Here is a 17941-nt window from a genome sequence, read left to right on the forward strand (position 1 = left end):
GCTCCGCAGGCTATTTCCGCTCTACATCTCCCGACAGTCAATGCTCAAGCAAGCAGCAGCTGATTGTATATTGATTGAATAATGAACACGGAAAGGTAAAGTGAGAGAAAGAAGAATAAAAGAAGGGAAAATATAAAAAAGAGAAATGGTGCTCTCGGCAGTTTGGCGTCACTAACAGTAAGCCAAAACTCTGATATCTTTGCGTTGTCCTCCATACTGCACAGCTTTTACTAAGTGAATGAGAACCATGTCTTGTTGCTATTGCGTTTTCAGTGCGAAAGTTCAATTATTATTTTGATTCTATGCTCGTCAAGCACCTAGATTCTGTCCCATGCGAGCCTAACTTTCGGTGTCTTCCGTTCTCGGTTGAGGTCGAGATCCATAATCACCCAAGTAGGAGGCGTCCCTATGACATAAGACATGGATCATTCCAGAAATGGTCTGAGAATGGATGTTTGAGCAGCTGCCATGCTACGAACAGCACTGGAAGCGTTTCAGAAACGAGGGAAAGAGCGTAGAAGCCTTGTATTATTCCAGTGGAATAATATAGTTCTCTTCACGTACGCAGCTGGGCTCCCGTCCTTGTCCACCGTCCATTAGGGAAAGGACACATGATTTTTCAGTTTCTACATTACCCCATTTTGGACCTTGCCCAACTTTATGACATCTAGTCAAACCCATTGATTGACATTTCTCTCTTGATTTTCAGGCATCAGTTGCAACTCTCCCCGCCACATTCTGCCTAGGCTTCCGTCCTCGTCCCAATTTCATCACACTACTGCACACCTAGCAGTCAAATCAATCAACGGTTCACTCATCATGTCGTCATCACAGAGCGCGGACAAGGGAGCAAGCGCTCATATCCAGGGACATAGCCCTAATGTCGATCCCACGAAGACGGCATCAAAGCAGAGCCTCAAGGACTGCAATGGGCTGACTACCTGGCAACAGTGCATGATCGACGCCCAAGAGCGTATGCTCGAGGATCAGAGAGTCATGATGACCATGCTGCAGAGAATCCTGGAGCAGCAAGAGGAGATTCTGAGTGTACTTGAGAGACACGAAAGACTGGAACGCAATAGCAGTCTTACATCCCTGGCCAGCGACAGCGGTAGCGGCAGCGATGACGAGTCGATGGCCGACAACAAGTAAGAGTATACAGCTTCTTTCACCTTGTACATTACTCTCTAATATCTCGTTTCCTCCAGTGAGACTTTACAGTAACGACAATCCAGAAGTATGACAACGAGCCCAAGATGCGATACCAGGAATCCACCAATGACGACCAGGGAGGAAAGGGTACCTGAAACATAACAGAGATGCTGGGTCACTCAAAAATCTTCATGCCCCATCGCTACCGAGCTAGATGTTTCCGTGATACAACCCAGTGAATACATTTTTGCTCCATTCCATCTTTAATATAATTTCAATCACGTGCAGAGACCTAAATGTTTTTATAAGAACCGACGCGCCTAGATGCCAAGAGCATCAGGTTTGAGAGCGCTAACAGTAGATTCGAGATGGACTGACACCAAAAATGTCAATAGATACCATCCGGTCCTGCAGGCTGCGTGATCTGACGTTTTGACTTCGATGTTACCTTTCAGGTATAGTGTGCCAAAAGGCCCCCTCTCCATTCGTCTCGTTTAGTATTAATGCAGATTCGCACATTGGTCAGGAATCGACCCATACTGGACACGCGGGGAAGTCATTTCAAGAATCCACAGAAGCACAAGTCAACGCGGTTTGGATCTTTACGAAACGAAATTCCAGAAGATATCCATTTCTTCGCGAAACCATGGCGCACTCAGCCGCTCCCTTTCTCGTGATCATCGTGGGCGGCAGCCTGGTAGGACTCACTACAGCATTGGCTCTAGGGAAGGCGGGTATCGACTTTCTAGTTCTCGAGAGACAGGAGATTGCGCCAAATGCGGGAGCGTCCATATCCATCCATCCACATATCCAAAGGGTCATGGAACAGCTTGGTGTTTGGCCAGAGATCAAGGAAAGGGTTTACCCTCTAGGCCAACGATATCACTATGATGAACATGGATACCTTCTTGATCATTCGAAGATACTCCTCGAGATATCCAAGATGTGAGTCGAATGCGAAAGTACCGCGGCCTCGGGACGAAATCACCAGTACAGGAGGTAACCACTAATATTTGGTACAAGGACTCTCGGCCGCTGGACTACATTCATGGAACGTAAATTCGAGCTACAGTGCATCTATAACCAAATCCAGGACAAGACGCGCGTCCGGTCCAATTGCAGAGTAGTCTCATACACAGAGTCTCAACATGGTGTGGAGGTGACCACCGATCAAGGCGAGACTCTCGTCGGCGACATGCTGATTGGCGCCGACGGCATACACAGCTCCATCCGAAGACTCTTGGCCGACAAGATGGAGGACCGCGATCCCGCTGCCGCCCGAGAGATGCGCGAGGGCTTTGAGAGCACCCACCACTGCATCTTTGCCACCTCGGCCAATGTCAACTCCAGCCACTTGGGCGAGCCGTTCCTGGCCGCCGGTGAAGTGCACAATGTCTACTACCGCGGGTTCTCGGGCGTCGCGGCCGCCGGGGCTCCCGGGCTGGTATTCTGGTTCCTCTTTGTGAAGAGCGATGGCGTTACCCGCACGCCCAACACGCCCCAATTCACCGAGGCGGAGATGGAGGCCACCATTTCCAAGTACGGGCACCACAAGTTAGGATCAAATTACACCTTTCAAGACCTCTGGATGGGACGACAAAAGGCCGCGATGGTGCCGCTGGAGGAAGGCGTCCTGAGAACAAAATGGCACTCGGGCGGCAGAGTCGTGCTGGTAGGAGACTCTGTGCACAAGGCCACGGTCAACCCCGGCCTTGGCGGTAACCTTGCCGTTGAAGGCGTTGTGCACCTCCTGAATGAGCTCGTGCCCTGGGTGCACCGATGCGTCGCGGAAGAAGCGAGGACTCCGACCAAAGAAGAACTGGTGTCAGTGTTTGACGAGTACGAGAAGAGACAGCGGCCACATGCCAACCTGATTGTCAGCAGGTCAGGTTACATTACCAGATATGAGGCCATGGAGACGTGGTGGCTGAGGGCTCTCCTACGAATCTCTCCATGGATTAGTGATCATATCAAGGCGAATGGCTTTGTTAGTTACATGAAGGAAGGACCTTGGCTGTCTTTTCTTCCGAACCCAGATGAGTCAGCGGTTCACGATACATCGAGTCACAAATGAAAACGCCTTGCAACAGAGAATCAAAATAAACATAAAAATAAATGATATAGTACGTAGACTGTAGCACTGCATATGTTCTGTACCGAGTCCTTGATCAAGCATGAGACTTGTATAAACCATATACTTTTACATCTTTTCGAATATAGATTTCCTCCACCTGGCAGTGTCAAATTCGCAAATATCGAATTGGAGCACAACAACCAATACTGTAGTGATTGTGTTTGGAAAACCCCTTGGAAGTTGTCTTGGCTGATACAGGCTCAGGGGAGCCGCCATGCGCCATGTTCTGCCATACGGCGGCAATAGACGGGATCCAGTACTCAGCTGCTCAGCCGCTTGTGGCAACGTATTGCCGACTGATTGGCGTTGCACACGAGGAATGGAATATTTTGATGAATCGCCAATATGATAAGCACGAAGGCCAAATCCAACCAGGCTGATACGACGACCGTACCGTAGAAATTGAAGATAATATTCATCATGATTCTTCTACGTAAAAGGCGATTGGTGCACATAATGGGAAGTAAGGCCCTTCCTGTACAACCAACAGCCCTTATGAGGCTGAACCCGGATAGCCACAGGCTCCAGCCACTGGCGCATCACAGGCGCATCGCAATGACGAGTCCAGAGACTTACCAATACGAGCGCTTGGAAAAGGCGGACGACATTCGGCTCCTAGACATCCTGCCTGGGACGGACGAAGATCCAATCGCCATCTCGCTGCAGACCGTTTCACTGTCCACCAACCCCGACTTTGAAGCGCTATCGTACGTCTGGGGCGACCCCGCGGTGACCGAGCAAGTCGCCTGCCATGGCAGACTCCTCCGGGTTACCACAAACCTGTTCAACGCTTTCAGACAGCTACGTCTGCCCGACCGGCGGCGCACGCTGTGGGCCGATGCCGTGTGTATCAATCAGACCGACCTGGACGAGAAGTCGCAACAGATTCAGATCATGCACAGAATCTACAAGTCGTGCCGGACGTGCGCGATATGGCTCGGACAAGCTGACGAGCATTCTGCCGTGGCGTTGGATATCGTGCAGCTCATGGGAGAGATGGTGTGCAGACGCCGGGGTATTTCCATGGAGGAGCTGGAGAGTCAGCCGGAAAGAGATCGTCGAGACCCGATGCAGGCGCTTCGAATCGGGTTGGATGAGAGTCTTCCGGCCATCAACTCACCCAGGTGGTTTTCGCTTTTTCGTTTCCTACGTCGAGAATGGTTCTCTCGTGTCTGGGTGAGTTGACTACTACCCTCTTCTGCTCTAAAGCCATGTCTTCTGATGTTTACATATGTGAGCAGGTCGTTCAAGAGATCTACTTCTCGCCCAATGTTCTCTTCTACTGCGGTGATAGGACCACCAGGTACGCGCCGCTATTTTATACGACTGAATGGATCTTGCGCAACGGCATGCATGTGAATCATTCCGCTTTCAGGGAGCGCCACCGGCAATGGAGCATATCCAAAGATTTCTCCTCGGGTACGCCTGGGCTCAACATTCTGGGCATGCGCCCCGAGTGCTACGGCGGGCAGCCCCCGATGCTGGCACAGCTACTTTCATCACATCGAAGTTTCAACGCCACAGACCCCCGCGATAAAGTGTACGCCATGATGCATCTACCGCCTTTTCGAAGTGAATACCCCGAGCTGGTGCCCGATTACCGCCGGTCGGCTGAGGATATCTACACCGACGTGGCCTTTCGGCTGTTAACTGGGCCCAAGCACCCCTTCTTTGTCCTGACCACGATCGACATACACAAGGATCCCGACGAAGAGCTCCGCCTTCCTTCGTGGGTGCCGTGTTGGCACCGCGAAAGAAAGAACCCAAACATTGGCATCGTATGGTACCACCTAATGTCCACTGCCGTGTCCGAAGACGCCAAGGCTGCCTCACGCTTGGCTCTGCTACCGTCTCCAGGGCGAGCGCTGCAGGTACGCGGCTTTGAGTTCGACGTCGTGCAAGACGTGTGCGAGCAAAAATTCTGGACCTTGAACGGTCCCGATCAGCCACACATTCCGCTGTTCTCGCCGCTAACGCCGTGGGAGCCATACAGCCCCGAGGCTGGCCGGCCGCCCTACCAATCCGTACAGGGCATTATGGCGGCGTACTGTATGACTCTGACGGCGTCGTGCCGCCAAACCTATGGCTTCCACTCTTTCCGCTGCGGAACCAAGGTCTATAGCGACCACGTTAGAGACTTTGTAGCCTGGCTAACGTGGATAAGGACTTTGCAAGAGATGCCGCAAAAGACGCCGCATCAGAATTTTTATCCTCCTGGGCTTCATGCGCTGCCCCAGCCAACGATGTTTAGCACCTCGGATGCCGAGGTCTCGGAGAGGTCAAAACGTTACAGCCACATGACCTCCCACTACAACATTGGTCGTAGTTTAGTCCGAACACGTAGGGGCTATCTCGGCACTGCGCCCAACAATGTAAGAAAGGGGGATGTCGTTTGTGTCTTTATGGGTGCTGCAGTCCCCTTTGTCTTGCGGGCGCGAGATGATACTGATGGCGGCTATATGATGATAGGCGATGCCAATATTCACGGCATCATGGATGGAGAAATTTTGAGAAATTGGGAGGATGTGAAGACGCAGCTCCGTGACTTGAATATATATTAGTTGCAGCAACTGTGAAGACTGTGATCAGATTTTGCTGGCCCTTATTTCTCAGCACTATTTGCTTGCACATGATAGTCGCTGAAAACCATAGATCAACAAAGCACACAAGAATGGTCGGTAATTCGTCGAAGGGCAAAGGTTGCGAAGAAGATTGATTTAATTGAGATGAACCAGTTCATGTCGATTCCTGCTCTAAACTTGAGTTGTATATAGAATACCCTGTTCTTCAGCTACAAAAGACACCTAACGCCCTGCCGTAAAACATGTCATTTTCAACTCCAGATAGCTCGACAGTCGCTCGAAGCGTTCTCTGCCGAGATGTAAAATATGCTCATATCTCGATCAATAAGGTATAAGCCACTGACTCCACCGTATATGAATGGATTCAAACGCCAATAGCGTCTGAGGGGAATATGACCACTTTCGTTTCAAAAGGGATGAGGCAAACTGATAAACCAGAGGGTCTCCAGTCTTACTTCTAGTAAGTCAGTTCCCTCTTCTGGGGAATAGGCGGCGGGGGCTTCTTGGCCCGGCTGGGAGGCGGCGGCGGAGCCTTCTTGATCGACAGCCCGGTGTTGCTTGTTGTCCTGCTCAAGCTGCCGTAGCTGGTGGCGGGGCTTTCGCTGCGAGCATAGTCGGGACTTCCACTGCTTGTAGCTGTGTCGTAATCATCGGCAAAAACATCCTGTGACGTGTTTGTCGAGATTCGGCTAACAGGCCGCAGGTTGCCTCTGAGGGAACCGACGTTGATGGGAACGGGAGCAGCAGAAACACTGCTCTTTCGGAGGGCTTCCTGCGAAGGCGGCGGCAGTGGCGGCTCACGATAAGCTGGTCTATCGCGCGGTCCCTCGAATGTGCCACCGTGGGTGCTGGAGCGGTTAAAGCCAGGACGAGGTGGTGAGATGGGAGTTGTAGAGCCGCTGCTGGCCTGGCGTACGGAGCGTGTAGGCAAGCGAACAGGTGCAGGAGCTGGCTCCTCCTCTTCGTAGATATCCTGCCGAGTTGCCCAGCGTTCTGTGCGGTCGTTGCGCTCACCAAAGGACTGCGCCGTATTGCTTCGAGATCGGGTGGTTCGACGAGACAGGCCAATGTCTGGGTTGCCGCCACGAGTGGACGAGGGCTGGCCGGTCGATGCAGGCCAGGCGGCACGAACACGTCGAAGCTCTTCAGCACATCGTTCATAATATTCGAGCTCAGCATCCATAAAGTTTGTGAGGTCCTGGATTGCTTCGGCTTCGGCTTCCTTGATGTCTTGCATGCGGCGATATACGTCTTCGGAAGACTCTTCGTACTTGGCCTTGGCCGATCGGAGTTCATCCTCGAGTCTAACGTCCTCACGTTTAGACTTGTGCAGCTTTGCGGTGCTCGCATCGTAGGCTAGTCTTCTGCTCTCCAACTTCTTTCGTGCATTCTAATTGTTACGGGTTAGATATGGGCATACTTGAAAGACGCTATTGATGGGGCAGCTTACTTGGTATTCCTTCATCATTGCGAGGTTCCGCTCGCAGCCCTCCAACCAGTACGAAGAAGCTTGTGCAGCATAAGTTTCTTGTAGTCCGGCAATACGCTCGTTGCCCTGTCCCATGGCGATCAAGCAGTTGCCAAACTCGGAATCCTGTTCGAAATCTTCGCCGTGGCTGATCATGGTCCTTCCCAGGAAACTAACTGGGAGCGCCTTTTCCTTGTCATCGTAGGCATCGCATCGCTTTGAGAGCGATTTTGTATAAACGTTCATGGATTTTTGGAGCTTGTCCATTCCTTTAAGTCGCAAAACAGTCAGCATATGCAAGGCACCTAGTACGGGAGGCTGATGCGGGTATAGGCTATAAGCTGTGGCGCGCACCACAGCCTATAGAATCCTTGGTGTATCGCAGCCAGAGTACTTACCATCGTGTCTCAATGCCATTTCCGTCTCCAACATCTTGAAATCGTCCGAAACACCCGTCTTAACCTCCTGGCCCATCTTCTCGCCGGCCCATTGGAACGCCCGATCAAACTTCTTGGTGATATGCATGGTGACTGATTTGACAAAGAATTCCGGCTTTGCTTAAATCAGTGTGTAGAGCAACGCTTGGCTCAGTTCGTGAGCAAAGTCCAGTCTCGAGAGTGGGAGAGAGGACGACGAAGAAACAGTGGTAGAAAAAGGACTGAGCAAGAACTCGTAAAGACAAGAAGAAAAGCTAGCCCTGTCCTGGGGAGAACAATGGGTATTTGATATAATTGACAGCTTTGCAACTCGGTAGCTGTCTATCTTGTCTGTCGATGTTTCAATGCTATGGTTATCGCTGTGGCTATGCCGAAGCTAGGGGACTAGCCAGGGGTTTGGGTTTGTACCAGAAACGTTGATCCAGGTCCAGTGGGTTCAGCGTCCCGAAATTAGCGAGTACGTAGAGAAACGCGTGTCGTTTGGGTGTCTAATTGGCGACAGCGCCAAGGGGAGCAGGACGCTGCGGAGACAGACTAGTGCAAAAGAAGAAGAGCCGGTCTCGTGGTCCCAAGATGTCTCAACGATGGGTATGTATGTATACCAGTTGAATCGATTGTAGTGCTGAAGTGGTTGTATACAGTCCGTCTGAAAGTGTTCTTTTCTTTGCGTCCAACCTTGAACGATGTGCGGTACGGGCGTCAGGGGTTGTGCGCAAGGGAAGATGAGGAGTAATTGAAAAGCAGGGCTGTTTTTGGCGGTACAGTTAGAGAGAGTGCTTTCTGCAGCTGTAAAATGACGTTTCCCTTATGATGCTTGTTTTCTTTCTTCCTTTCTTAAGTGAGCCCGCTGTGGGGAATCGCCTTGCCTCAGTTTGAGATACGAGGGTGGGAACAGGAGAGAGTACGATGATCGAAAATCGTACCTGAATCTGGGTCAGGGGGCGTGCTCTTCTTTTCAATGCAAGATACGGACGGCTAGAAGTGGCGAAATGTAACAGTGCCAAATACCTCGCCAACCTGAGGTGATTTTGTTATCAAAAAGAACGGCAACAGACAATGATTTGGTGGGTTCAAGGTTGCATGTAGACAAGCATTAAAGGTAGACAGAGTAGTAGTGCAATATGTGCGTTGGTCGATCGATGTCGCTAAGAAAGGGTCCCCCCCAAGGTTCATGTTGCCCCTCAATCATCCAGCCAGTCGCTGGACTGGGGGGAAGGAGCAAGGGCAGGATGGTAACTGGGTAGTACATACGAGCATTAAAGGAACTTATTACCGGATTGGAACAAGACAGTGGCAATCAACCGCTGCAAACGTAGAAGAACATTAGCGAAGCAATCACAGCAGCAACTTCAATTACCTATCATTCCCTCATCCTTTGGTTACATACCATGTACTGCTACTATCAATTGTAGTGGTGTGTGTACGTTATCTCTTGGTCCCTGGCCGTCGTAACGCCGAGGGGTATCAATGGCTGCAATCGCCGGGTCCAGAAGCAGGGACCTAGACACTGCAGCTGATCCTTGGCACCCCAAACCTGCAAGCCTTATGCACGTGTAGTGTGTCTTGTACAGTAGCTCGAGTAGTGTATGCTGGCCCCGAGGCGTGGTCGAGGAGGAGAAGAGCGGGGGAGATGCAGTTGATTCGCCTGCCGCAGGTATGGGAAAAGACAATGGCAAAAGTTGGTGGATCTGTGGGTTTCTGGGCCCCTGGGAAATGGCCTTCAGGTCAGGAAGAGGGGACTAGAGCGCCAGCAACGCGACTGTCCCTGAGCAGGATTATCGTGACAGAGCCAGCACAACTTCTGAGGGCCAAGGTGAATGCTGAATGGACACGATGAAATGCCGATGGCCAAGGTGGGTTATCAGTGGAATCGTGCCAAGTCCTTGGACTTCAGGTGCTTTCTTGTGTTCAGCATGCGCCCATCGATTAGTATGCAGTGAATATCGATTTCTAGATGGCAGAAGAGGTTGGATCAATGGCTGGGAGCTAATGTACACAGTAGTTGAATTCTCATCCCAGCAGCGACTATATCTTGGGGGGTTTGCCATACTGGGAATCCATCTCCGTGGCGGAAAGTGGTATACTTCTGTCTACCTCATCTCAACTACAAACGACACCCGGAAAGCAGCAAGCCAACGAGTTGCTACCAAATTTTAGTGGATGTCATCATCGTCATGAATATTGTATTTTGGAAAAACGTCACACGAGGTGCTGCTGTGTTGCGTGCCAAAACGAGATGCACTGCCCCAAGAACCGTGTTTCCAAAAGCGCGCGGTTCCTGAAAATCAATGGACAGCGAATGTCGACGTTCCAGAATTTCCTTGGACCAAGATCCGGTACCCACGTCCCGGTCAGATCGAGTGGCTGTCGGTGCTGTCGGCGGCCCTCCACATTTTCCAGTGTCCAGGGGGTAGTTCCTTTGGCAGGGTTTTGGTGGTTGGGTGCAGTGATTTTGGCCGCTATAATACAACCAATCCACCACTGTTCGGAGCCAATTGTCCAGCTCTACACAGGTACACCTCGTACCCGTGGCGCAACGAATCGACAACGGCGCCAACCTTCTGCTTATCTTCCCTGCGTGCCATCGGCCTAGCAAAGGTCTAGAATATTTTGGCAAAAACTCACGAGGTGGTGGGAGCCCCAAAGAAATGTTGAGAAATTATTATTCCCTCAAAATGTCCCTGAAAATCAGCGTTCATCGCAATTGGTCGATCACGAGAGACGAATGACGGCGCAACTTTCACACGTGCCAACTTTGGGAGGTCAAAGTCTCCAATAACGTTGAGTTGGATCTGCAAGCCACAGCGCCACGGAATGTCACTTTTTCTCCCTGGACCTGCTGTAGAAGGGATAGATCATTACAGCCGGTTGAGCAGCGTTTTAGCGAGCCGCATAGGGAATCCCCGCCGCCGCCCCCGTCTATGGACAAGCGGCCCGACATCACATAGGTGAAAGGTACGGCGGGAAAAATGCCCACCAATGAATTCGGTTGCCAGTGCCCCGGATCGCAAGAAGGAAGCGGTACCGAGAGGGGAGCAAGCCATGCCAACCAGTCAATTCTGCCGATTCAACGAGTCTGTAGGATATAGGTGAGATGGTGTCAGACAGGATCATCTTTGACAGCATACACACAAGTACGTAAATATGTAACTTTGTACCTTATGTACGCCAGACGTGAGGCATTCGCTTGAAGATCATGATCAGTCATCTTTTTTAATGTTGGTAAAATTAGGAGTCGCTGTATCTTCAGCGCTTCTTTGCGGCAGTGTTGGTGTTCTGGGCTCACTCTGCGTGCCAACCGCCTGGGGCCAAAACAACCGCGCGCCCACCAAAACCGTTTCAGCCTCGAATTAGCATCGCCAATCACTCGACGATCATGCATTACATCTCACCGGACCGATCAAAGATCAAGCAGTCTGTCTATTGTCTGTGCGGGTTCGACAGTCCACAATAACCCGCCGATCTTCTCTCTTGCCGCTACAGTCCAGACCGGCTCTTTTATTGTCTGGATTCCGGATGTCTGGATTGACCTTTGTCTCATTGACTTGAGCATCATGATGCGGTGGGTTATACGAGCTCTCCTCTCCGGTTTTTCATGGACCTTTGGAACTCGGGCAGCCCTACCGCCTTCCGCGTTGCGTGTAGCACTGCCATTTATTCTGGGCCGCACCAGGTCTTGTCACGCTCAGAGAGTCAGACACTTTGCTTTTGTCATTCTGAGCAGCGATGATTGCATTTGCACCCACGTATCAGCGAACCTTGAAGGGGAAGCGGTATCGCGGAAGTTTGCGGCCAGCGGCATCGTGACGTAGACTCAGTGACCAGCCGCAAAAGATCGTCAAAACAAACCATAACAGGCCTCAATACCCAAGTACCGTACCTATGAGCTCGCATATGCTCCATGTTGAAACGTGCATTGTCTTTCTTCAGTGAATGCACCAGTGGTGAGAGAAACGAAGCGGCATTTGCGTGGCTATGAACGAAAGGTGTCGTAGGGTTGGTATGATATACTAGCGCCTTCCACAATCCAGTGCAGCTCGCCCATGATCCTTATAGGCGACACGATCCATGACCGAAAACCCACGACTCAAGTCGTCCATGTCTATACCAAGGGTATAAAAACAGAAACATATATATCGAATGACCGGCTTTCATATAAGCATAAGTCAGAATAGCTGTGTTGCAGCCGGCCAGATAAGAGATGTTTCGATAACGTTCTTGTATAATATTTCCAAATAAATAAGAAATCTTGTTTATTTCTTCTTTTTCTCTTTATATCTTCTTTAAAAAAAAGCTAACAAGAAATTCGGCAATTTTTCTATTGGCGAGCGACGTGCTAGATCATCCAAACCTATTATGGATTACGATGAGAGATCATTATGAGGACTATCTCAGGACGCTCTTTCACTGCTTATCGTAGACCATCACAATGAAGGCTTGATTATATCACACAGCCGTGACATGCTATCAGGAATCAAAAGCTCGACGAGCGATAAGGCCAAAGTGATCTGAGTTATGCTTGCAAGGAACAAAGTCATCTTTCAAAGTACCCCATCCACCGGTAATCGGCGGTCAAGATGCGAACCTACAACATGGCTCTTGTGAGCCACGTGAAGCCATCATCTCCGACCATCATCTTTCGCAACACCGAGCAGCTACGGGGTTCAACTACCAAAGCGGACAGTCTAAAAAACTCCACCAGGAGCTGATTGTGTGTGCCGCTCACCAAAACCCGGGAATCGCCAAGTCTGCCGCGCCGTGCGCCAAGGTGCTAATGCTGGCGGCCAAGACAACAAATGCGTTGCTGATATGCGGGTGTTCACGGTGTCGCCAGCCATTTCAGATCTTGGCGAGCATCGGTGCCTTGCTTGCCCCCTCTCGGAGGAACAGAGAAAGATACAGACCAACCATGCTGCCCACGATGTCGTCGCGATACACCGCAAAGACGCGTCCCAATGTTCGGCCGGATGCGAAGACATTTCTGATAAGAGAAACGCCACAAAGCTGTGTATCTACAGGGGAGCTGATATACATATTGCGCATGTTTTTTTGCATTCGCCGAGGGTTTTTCAATTGATGGTCACTCGCTCTCAATCACCCTGCAGCCTGTGTATACTGAGGTGTCGTTGGCGATAACAACAAGATGCTGAGACTACAAGCATTTGCCATTGCCTCACTGGCTGGCCTGGCAGTTGCCGAGGACGCGCTGTACAGCAATCGGCTCAGCAAGCGGTTCATTGACAGCGATGGTAACTACAACATCTCCTTTTACCACATCAATGACGTCCACGCCCATCTGGACGAGTTTTCCTCGTCTGGAACAGACTGCACCAACCCAGCCAAGGGATGCTACGGCGGTTACGCTCGAGTCAAGACGGTGATCAACGAGACCCGGCCGAGCCATGAGGATAGCCTCTTTCTCAATGTCGGTGATGAGTTTCAAGGCACGCTCTTTTATACCTTTTACGGAGGTGAAAAGATTGCCGAAACCCTCAACCAGATGGGCTTTGACGCCATGACGCTGGGCAACCACGAGTTCGATGCCGGCGACGACGTGCTGGGAGAGTTTCTCCAGAACCTGACGTTCCCCATCATATCGGCCAATATCGCCTCCGACAATGAGAAGCTCAACAAGACCATCAAGCCGTACCACATCTTTGAGGAGTACGAATTGGCCGTCATTGGTGTCACCACCGACGAGGTCCCCAGCATCAGCTCGCCCGGCGAGGGCACCACCTTTAGCGACCCCATCGAGGCCGTCCAAAACACGATTGACCTGATCAAGAGCACCACCGACATTAAGCGCATCGCCGCCATTACGCACATTGGCTACGATATCGACATTAGGCTCGCCCAGGAGACGTCGGGCCTCTTTCTCATCATGGGCGGCCACTCCCACACCCTGCTGGGCGACATGGACGGCGCCGAGGGCAAATACCCCACCATTGAGACCAACAAGGACGGCGACGAGGTCTTCATCGTCACGGCCTACCGCTGGGGCGAGTACCTAGGTTATATCGATGTCACCTACGACAGCGAGGGCAAGATTCTGGCATACCACGGAGCGCCCATCCATTTGACCAACACAACCGCGCAGGACGAGGACCTGCAGACCCAAATTGATGCTTGGAGAGTGCCGTTTGAGGCTTTTGCTTCCGAGGAGGTTGGCGAAACCAATGTGGAACTGGACCAGACAAAGTGCTATGACGAGGAGTGCGTCCTGGGTGGCTTCATGTCCGAGTAAGTAATGCCTGCACGAATATTATTCGGCTGTGGAGTTCCAGCTGACAGAAGCATACAGTGCCATGTACCAGTATCGTCTCGACGGGGGAGGCTCCCCCGACTTTGCCCTTATTAATGGTGGTGGTGTCCGCGCCACCATCGACGTCGGCACGATTACCCGCGGCGAAGTCCTCACCTCTTTCCCATTCGGAAATTCCATCGTGGAGGTGACATACGATGGCGAGACGCTGTGGAAGATTCTCGAGGGCCTCGTCAGCATGGTGAACCAGTTCACGGGAGAAGAGGTTGGCTCCTTGCTCCAGCTTAGCAAGAACATCAAGGTCGAGTACAACCCCGACAACGAGGTAGGCAGCCGCCTTGTCGCCGTGACTATTGGCGGCGAGCCGCTTGATAGCGAAAAGGACTACAATGTTGTCACCATTGACTTTTTGACTGGTGGTGGCGACAACTTCCTCGAGGAGGTTGATGGTGCCGTGTTGGATCTGATGGATGAGGTTCTCGTGTCATACATCCAGGCTCAGTCGCCAATCCCCGCAGATTACAGTGTTGCGGACAGACTGGTGGTTGTAGATGGGGAGGCTGGTTCGAGTTCGGGAAATGCATCTGCGACAGCTACGGGAACTGCGGCGACGTCGACACCGACTAGCAATGGCGCCACGAGTCACGGCATTACTGTAATGTCCTTGGTCGCAGGACTTTTCGCTGTCACTGGCTCCATGTTGATCTGAAGTCAGATTGGCAGAATATCAAAATAGCATTTATATATGATCGAAATCCGACTTTTCATGGTTGATGCAGTTACCCTATTGATATCATTTTCCAATTTCGTACTTGTCTTCAACTTGATACTCACTGAGGTGAGGTCTTCGTTGAAAAGCTTCGTTGAAAAACTCCTGGACTTGATTCTCAGTCTGCTCAGGTGGTTGAAGGCTACTTCTATATATTTTCTGGAGAACTACAGCAGTATTACTTATCGCAGTAATGTCTGCGATTCTACGACTCTATTTGATGCCGCCCAGCCTGATAAGGGTAGATGAGTTGCATCGGGTTCCAAGAATACCCATCCGATCTCCAATCTTTCTCCATAGAGTTCTAGATCTCCATAAGGAGGTTCGGTTTGATTCAATGCCTGAAGGCTCCCTCCTCCAAGTTACGTCGTCGATGGGTTGACCAATAGTGTCTTATAACAAAATACCGGATCCTACGGTTAGGATGTTCGTTCGGTAGGCTGAGATTAAAAGATAGTCATCCGCTCCAAGCGATTCATGTACTCGGCCATTATTTCGCCGGGGTGTTTTGATAATAAAATATACTTACCAAGGTACGCAGGACAAACAAGACCTGACGAAAAGTAAAAGAAACAGGGCGGAAATGTTAAGCTGTTGTGCTGACAATAATACCAAGCTTTGAAAAATGGGCATATGCAATATTGAAATTCGAGTGACACCTGAGCTACTCAATATGGGGGCGCCTTCAAACAAGCTTATTCTCTCTCTTCTTGTTTGACCATGAAAAGTAAGAATCAATCATCAAGATTGGGCAAAAGGAATTAAATATAATATGAGCAAAATGGACAAAAAGATGATTTGCATTAGCCGCGAATCGAACGCGGGGCCCATCGATGGCAACGATGGATTTTACCACTAAACCACTAATGCTGGATTGTGTTGTCATGGGATGATGAATTAATGGAGACGTAAATGAATAGAAAACACAAGGTTTTCATAAAATGGAGTGCGTGCCGGAATCAAATAGTGAGGGCATCGCAAGCACACACTTGGGTGGGCAACGCAGAGTATGGATGGTTAGGAGTGGAGGTGTGCGGATACGACCTTCTGGATCCGGCTCTGGTGCTAATAAAGCGGCCGTTTATCTACCTACTCTGGTGCATGGAAATTATCATCCACTATTTGACACTAAGCTCCACGGGCGGTACCGCAAACTTACGAGGCGATATCGCAGTATTCACAGCGTTATCGCAAATTCCTTCGCCAAACGTAGTGGGTGTGGTTTTAGGGTACTAACACGATATCAGGGCAAAAGAAAGGGAAGTTGGTTTGGGGGATACCGCAGACTGGATACGATGTAGAAAATATGCCATAGAGCTTATCTCACCACATACGTTGCTCGTCGATGATCAGGTCGAAATAAATATTTGCCACTACAGCTTGTACTTGAACAAAGGCGACTTATCACCCATATCCGCTAGCTCATCATCTGTGTACTTCATCTTGATCTCCTCGAATGTGTACTTCTCGTTGGTCTTGTTGATGCGCCATAGCAAGAACTCTAGAGCAAGGGCCGCTACAATGCCTGCAGCAGCCATACCAAGTGACATACCAAAGCCAGTGGGATACTTCGGAGCCTCACTCTCGACGTAGATGAAGGAGCCTGCAAGACCACCAGCACTGGCAAAAGTACCTAGTAGACCGATACCCACGTTTCGCTTCGCTGGACCTGCGAGATTGTTCGAGTTCCATGCGTTGGCGCCAGGGATGATAGGATACAAACCGATGCAAGCCAGAGAGACAGCGAAGTAGTTCTCGGCGATACGGTTCTTAATATCCTGAGAGTACGCGCAAGTGATGGCAAAGCCGATGAGAACCAAGATCTGGGGCCCAACGATGAAGGGCATGCGCCACTTGAACCGATCAGCAAAGCGGGCTGACAAGTAAGCACTGATAGCCCCCAGCACATAAGGCGGGATGGTGAGGAGTTGGGCGTTAGCCGAGGTGTAGCCCATGTTCTTCATTATCTGGGGCATGGTAAACTTGAAGCCGTAATTGGGGATAGTGTTGGAAAGCGCGATGATGGCCTGTAGGTAGATCTTCCAGTCGGTCAGGGTGGCCAATACGACCTTGCCAGTAATCTTGTGGCCCTTGGCCTGGACTTCGCGGCCACCATCCTCAATCTCCTTACGCAGAGTCAAGTAGCGCTTCTCGTCTTCGGTAAGCCAATTTGAAGCAGCGGGTGTGTCGATTATTATGAAGGGACAAGCGAGTCCAATGATGGTACTGACACCGCCCTCTAGGAGGAAGATCCATCGCCATCTGTAAAAGACGAATTAGTAAACCCCAGTCGGTGACCAAGCCCATATGCGGCTGCGACTCACCCCTCGTATCCACCAATACCGTCCATCTTGGCAATAAGATAGGCCAAGAGGCCTGAGAAGGCACCGGCCAAGGCGCTTGATGTGTAAAAGAGGGCGACACGGACACCAACCTCACTCCAATTGTACCAGTTGGTGACGATGAGGATAGCGCCAGGGAAGAAACCCGCCTCTGTCACGCCCAGAAGCACACGACATACAAGCAGACCAGCATAGTTCCGGACAAAGCCACTGCAGAGCAGGACAGTGCCCCAAGTCGTTGTCATGATGGCGATCCAGAGCGAAGGGCGCTTGAACCACTTGAGTGCCATGTTCGCGGGGATCTCTGTTCCAGTTGTACGCGTTAGAAAATTGCTCTTCACGCCAAGACGAGGAGAGGAGTTGACGTGCCCAGGAGAATGTATGGAATGAAGAAGATGGCTAGAGCAACATTGAACTGATTTCCGGTGAGGCCAATGTCTACCGAGAGGCCCTCGATATTGGCATTTCCAATATTGGCACGGTCGAGGTAACTGATGAGGTAGAGGAATCCCAAAGCAGGAATGAGGCGCCAGTCAATCTATTGGCACAGTCCAAGTCAGATGTCAGTGATCAAGGCCAACGTGAATGCGTTTACAAACCTTGCGGAGGAGTTTCATCCTCTGCTCCTCAGTGAATCTGTTCATAAAGGCAGCATCGTCCTCGCTCAGAAGAGCATAGGGCATTGCTTCTTCTTGGGTCATTTTGGGGTCCCCCCTGACTTCAGCCATGGTGACATCTGGCTTCTCGTTGTCGAGTGACATACTGTATTGAGATGGGATGGAAACAAAGATAATG

At 50.8% G+C, this 17941-nt stretch overlaps 6 protein-coding genes across 6 annotated transcripts; 4 read left to right on the top strand and 2 right to left on the bottom strand.

The window, feature by feature from the left end:
• Positions 1-819: 819 nt before the first annotated feature.
• On the top strand, positions 820-1152 carry PFICI_09539 (uncharacterized protein; the record flags this gene model as incomplete). Its single annotated transcript, XM_007838120.1, has 1 exon — positions 820-1152. The coding sequence occupies one exon, from the start codon at positions 820-822 to the stop codon at positions 1150-1152; it is 333 nt and encodes a 110-aa protein (XP_007836311.1).
• A 646-nt stretch (positions 1153-1798) lies between these two features.
• Positions 1799-3226, top strand: PFICI_09540 (uncharacterized protein; the record flags this gene model as incomplete). The annotated part of the gene is made up of 2 exons (XM_007838121.1): positions 1799-2097; positions 2176-3226. 2 exons carry the CDS (start codon positions 1799-1801, stop codon positions 3224-3226), a joined length of 1350 nt encoding a protein of 449 aa, XP_007836312.1.
• A 615-nt stretch (positions 3227-3841) lies between these two features.
• On the top strand, positions 3842-5847 carry PFICI_09541 (uncharacterized protein; the record flags this gene model as incomplete). The annotated part of the gene is made up of 2 exons (XM_007838122.1): positions 3842-4462; positions 4528-5847. The coding sequence occupies 2 exons, from the start codon at positions 3842-3844 to the stop codon at positions 5845-5847; spliced, it is 1941 nt and encodes a 646-aa protein (XP_007836313.1).
• Positions 5848-6325: 478 nt separating this feature from the next.
• PFICI_09542 (uncharacterized protein) lies at positions 6326-7861 on the bottom strand (the record flags this gene model as incomplete). The annotated part of the gene is made up of 3 exons (XM_007838123.1): positions 6326-7258; positions 7319-7605; positions 7735-7861. 3 exons carry the CDS (start codon positions 7859-7861, stop codon positions 6326-6328), a joined length of 1347 nt encoding a protein of 448 aa, XP_007836314.1.
• A 5055-nt stretch (positions 7862-12916) lies between these two features.
• On the top strand, positions 12917-14744 carry PFICI_09543 (uncharacterized protein; the record flags this gene model as incomplete). The annotated part of the gene is made up of 2 exons (XM_007838124.1): positions 12917-14013; positions 14075-14744. The coding sequence occupies 2 exons, from the start codon at positions 12917-12919 to the stop codon at positions 14742-14744; spliced, it is 1767 nt and encodes a 588-aa protein (XP_007836315.1).
• Positions 14745-16177: 1433 nt separating this feature from the next.
• On the bottom strand, positions 16178-17907 carry PFICI_09544 (uncharacterized protein; the record flags this gene model as incomplete). Its single annotated transcript, XM_007838125.1, has 4 exons — positions 16178-17066; positions 17129-17448; positions 17496-17684; positions 17746-17907. 4 exons carry the CDS (start codon positions 17905-17907, stop codon positions 16178-16180), a joined length of 1560 nt encoding a protein of 519 aa, XP_007836316.1.
• Between the last annotated feature and the right edge of the window lie 34 nt (positions 17908-17941).

The sequence above is a fragment of the Pestalotiopsis fici genome (genome assembly GCF_000516985.1).
Source record: "Pestalotiopsis fici W106-1 unplaced genomic scaffold PFICI_Scf_6, whole genome shotgun sequence".
Taxonomy (NCBI): Eukaryota; Fungi; Ascomycota; class Sordariomycetes; order Amphisphaeriales; family Sporocadaceae; genus Pestalotiopsis; species Pestalotiopsis fici.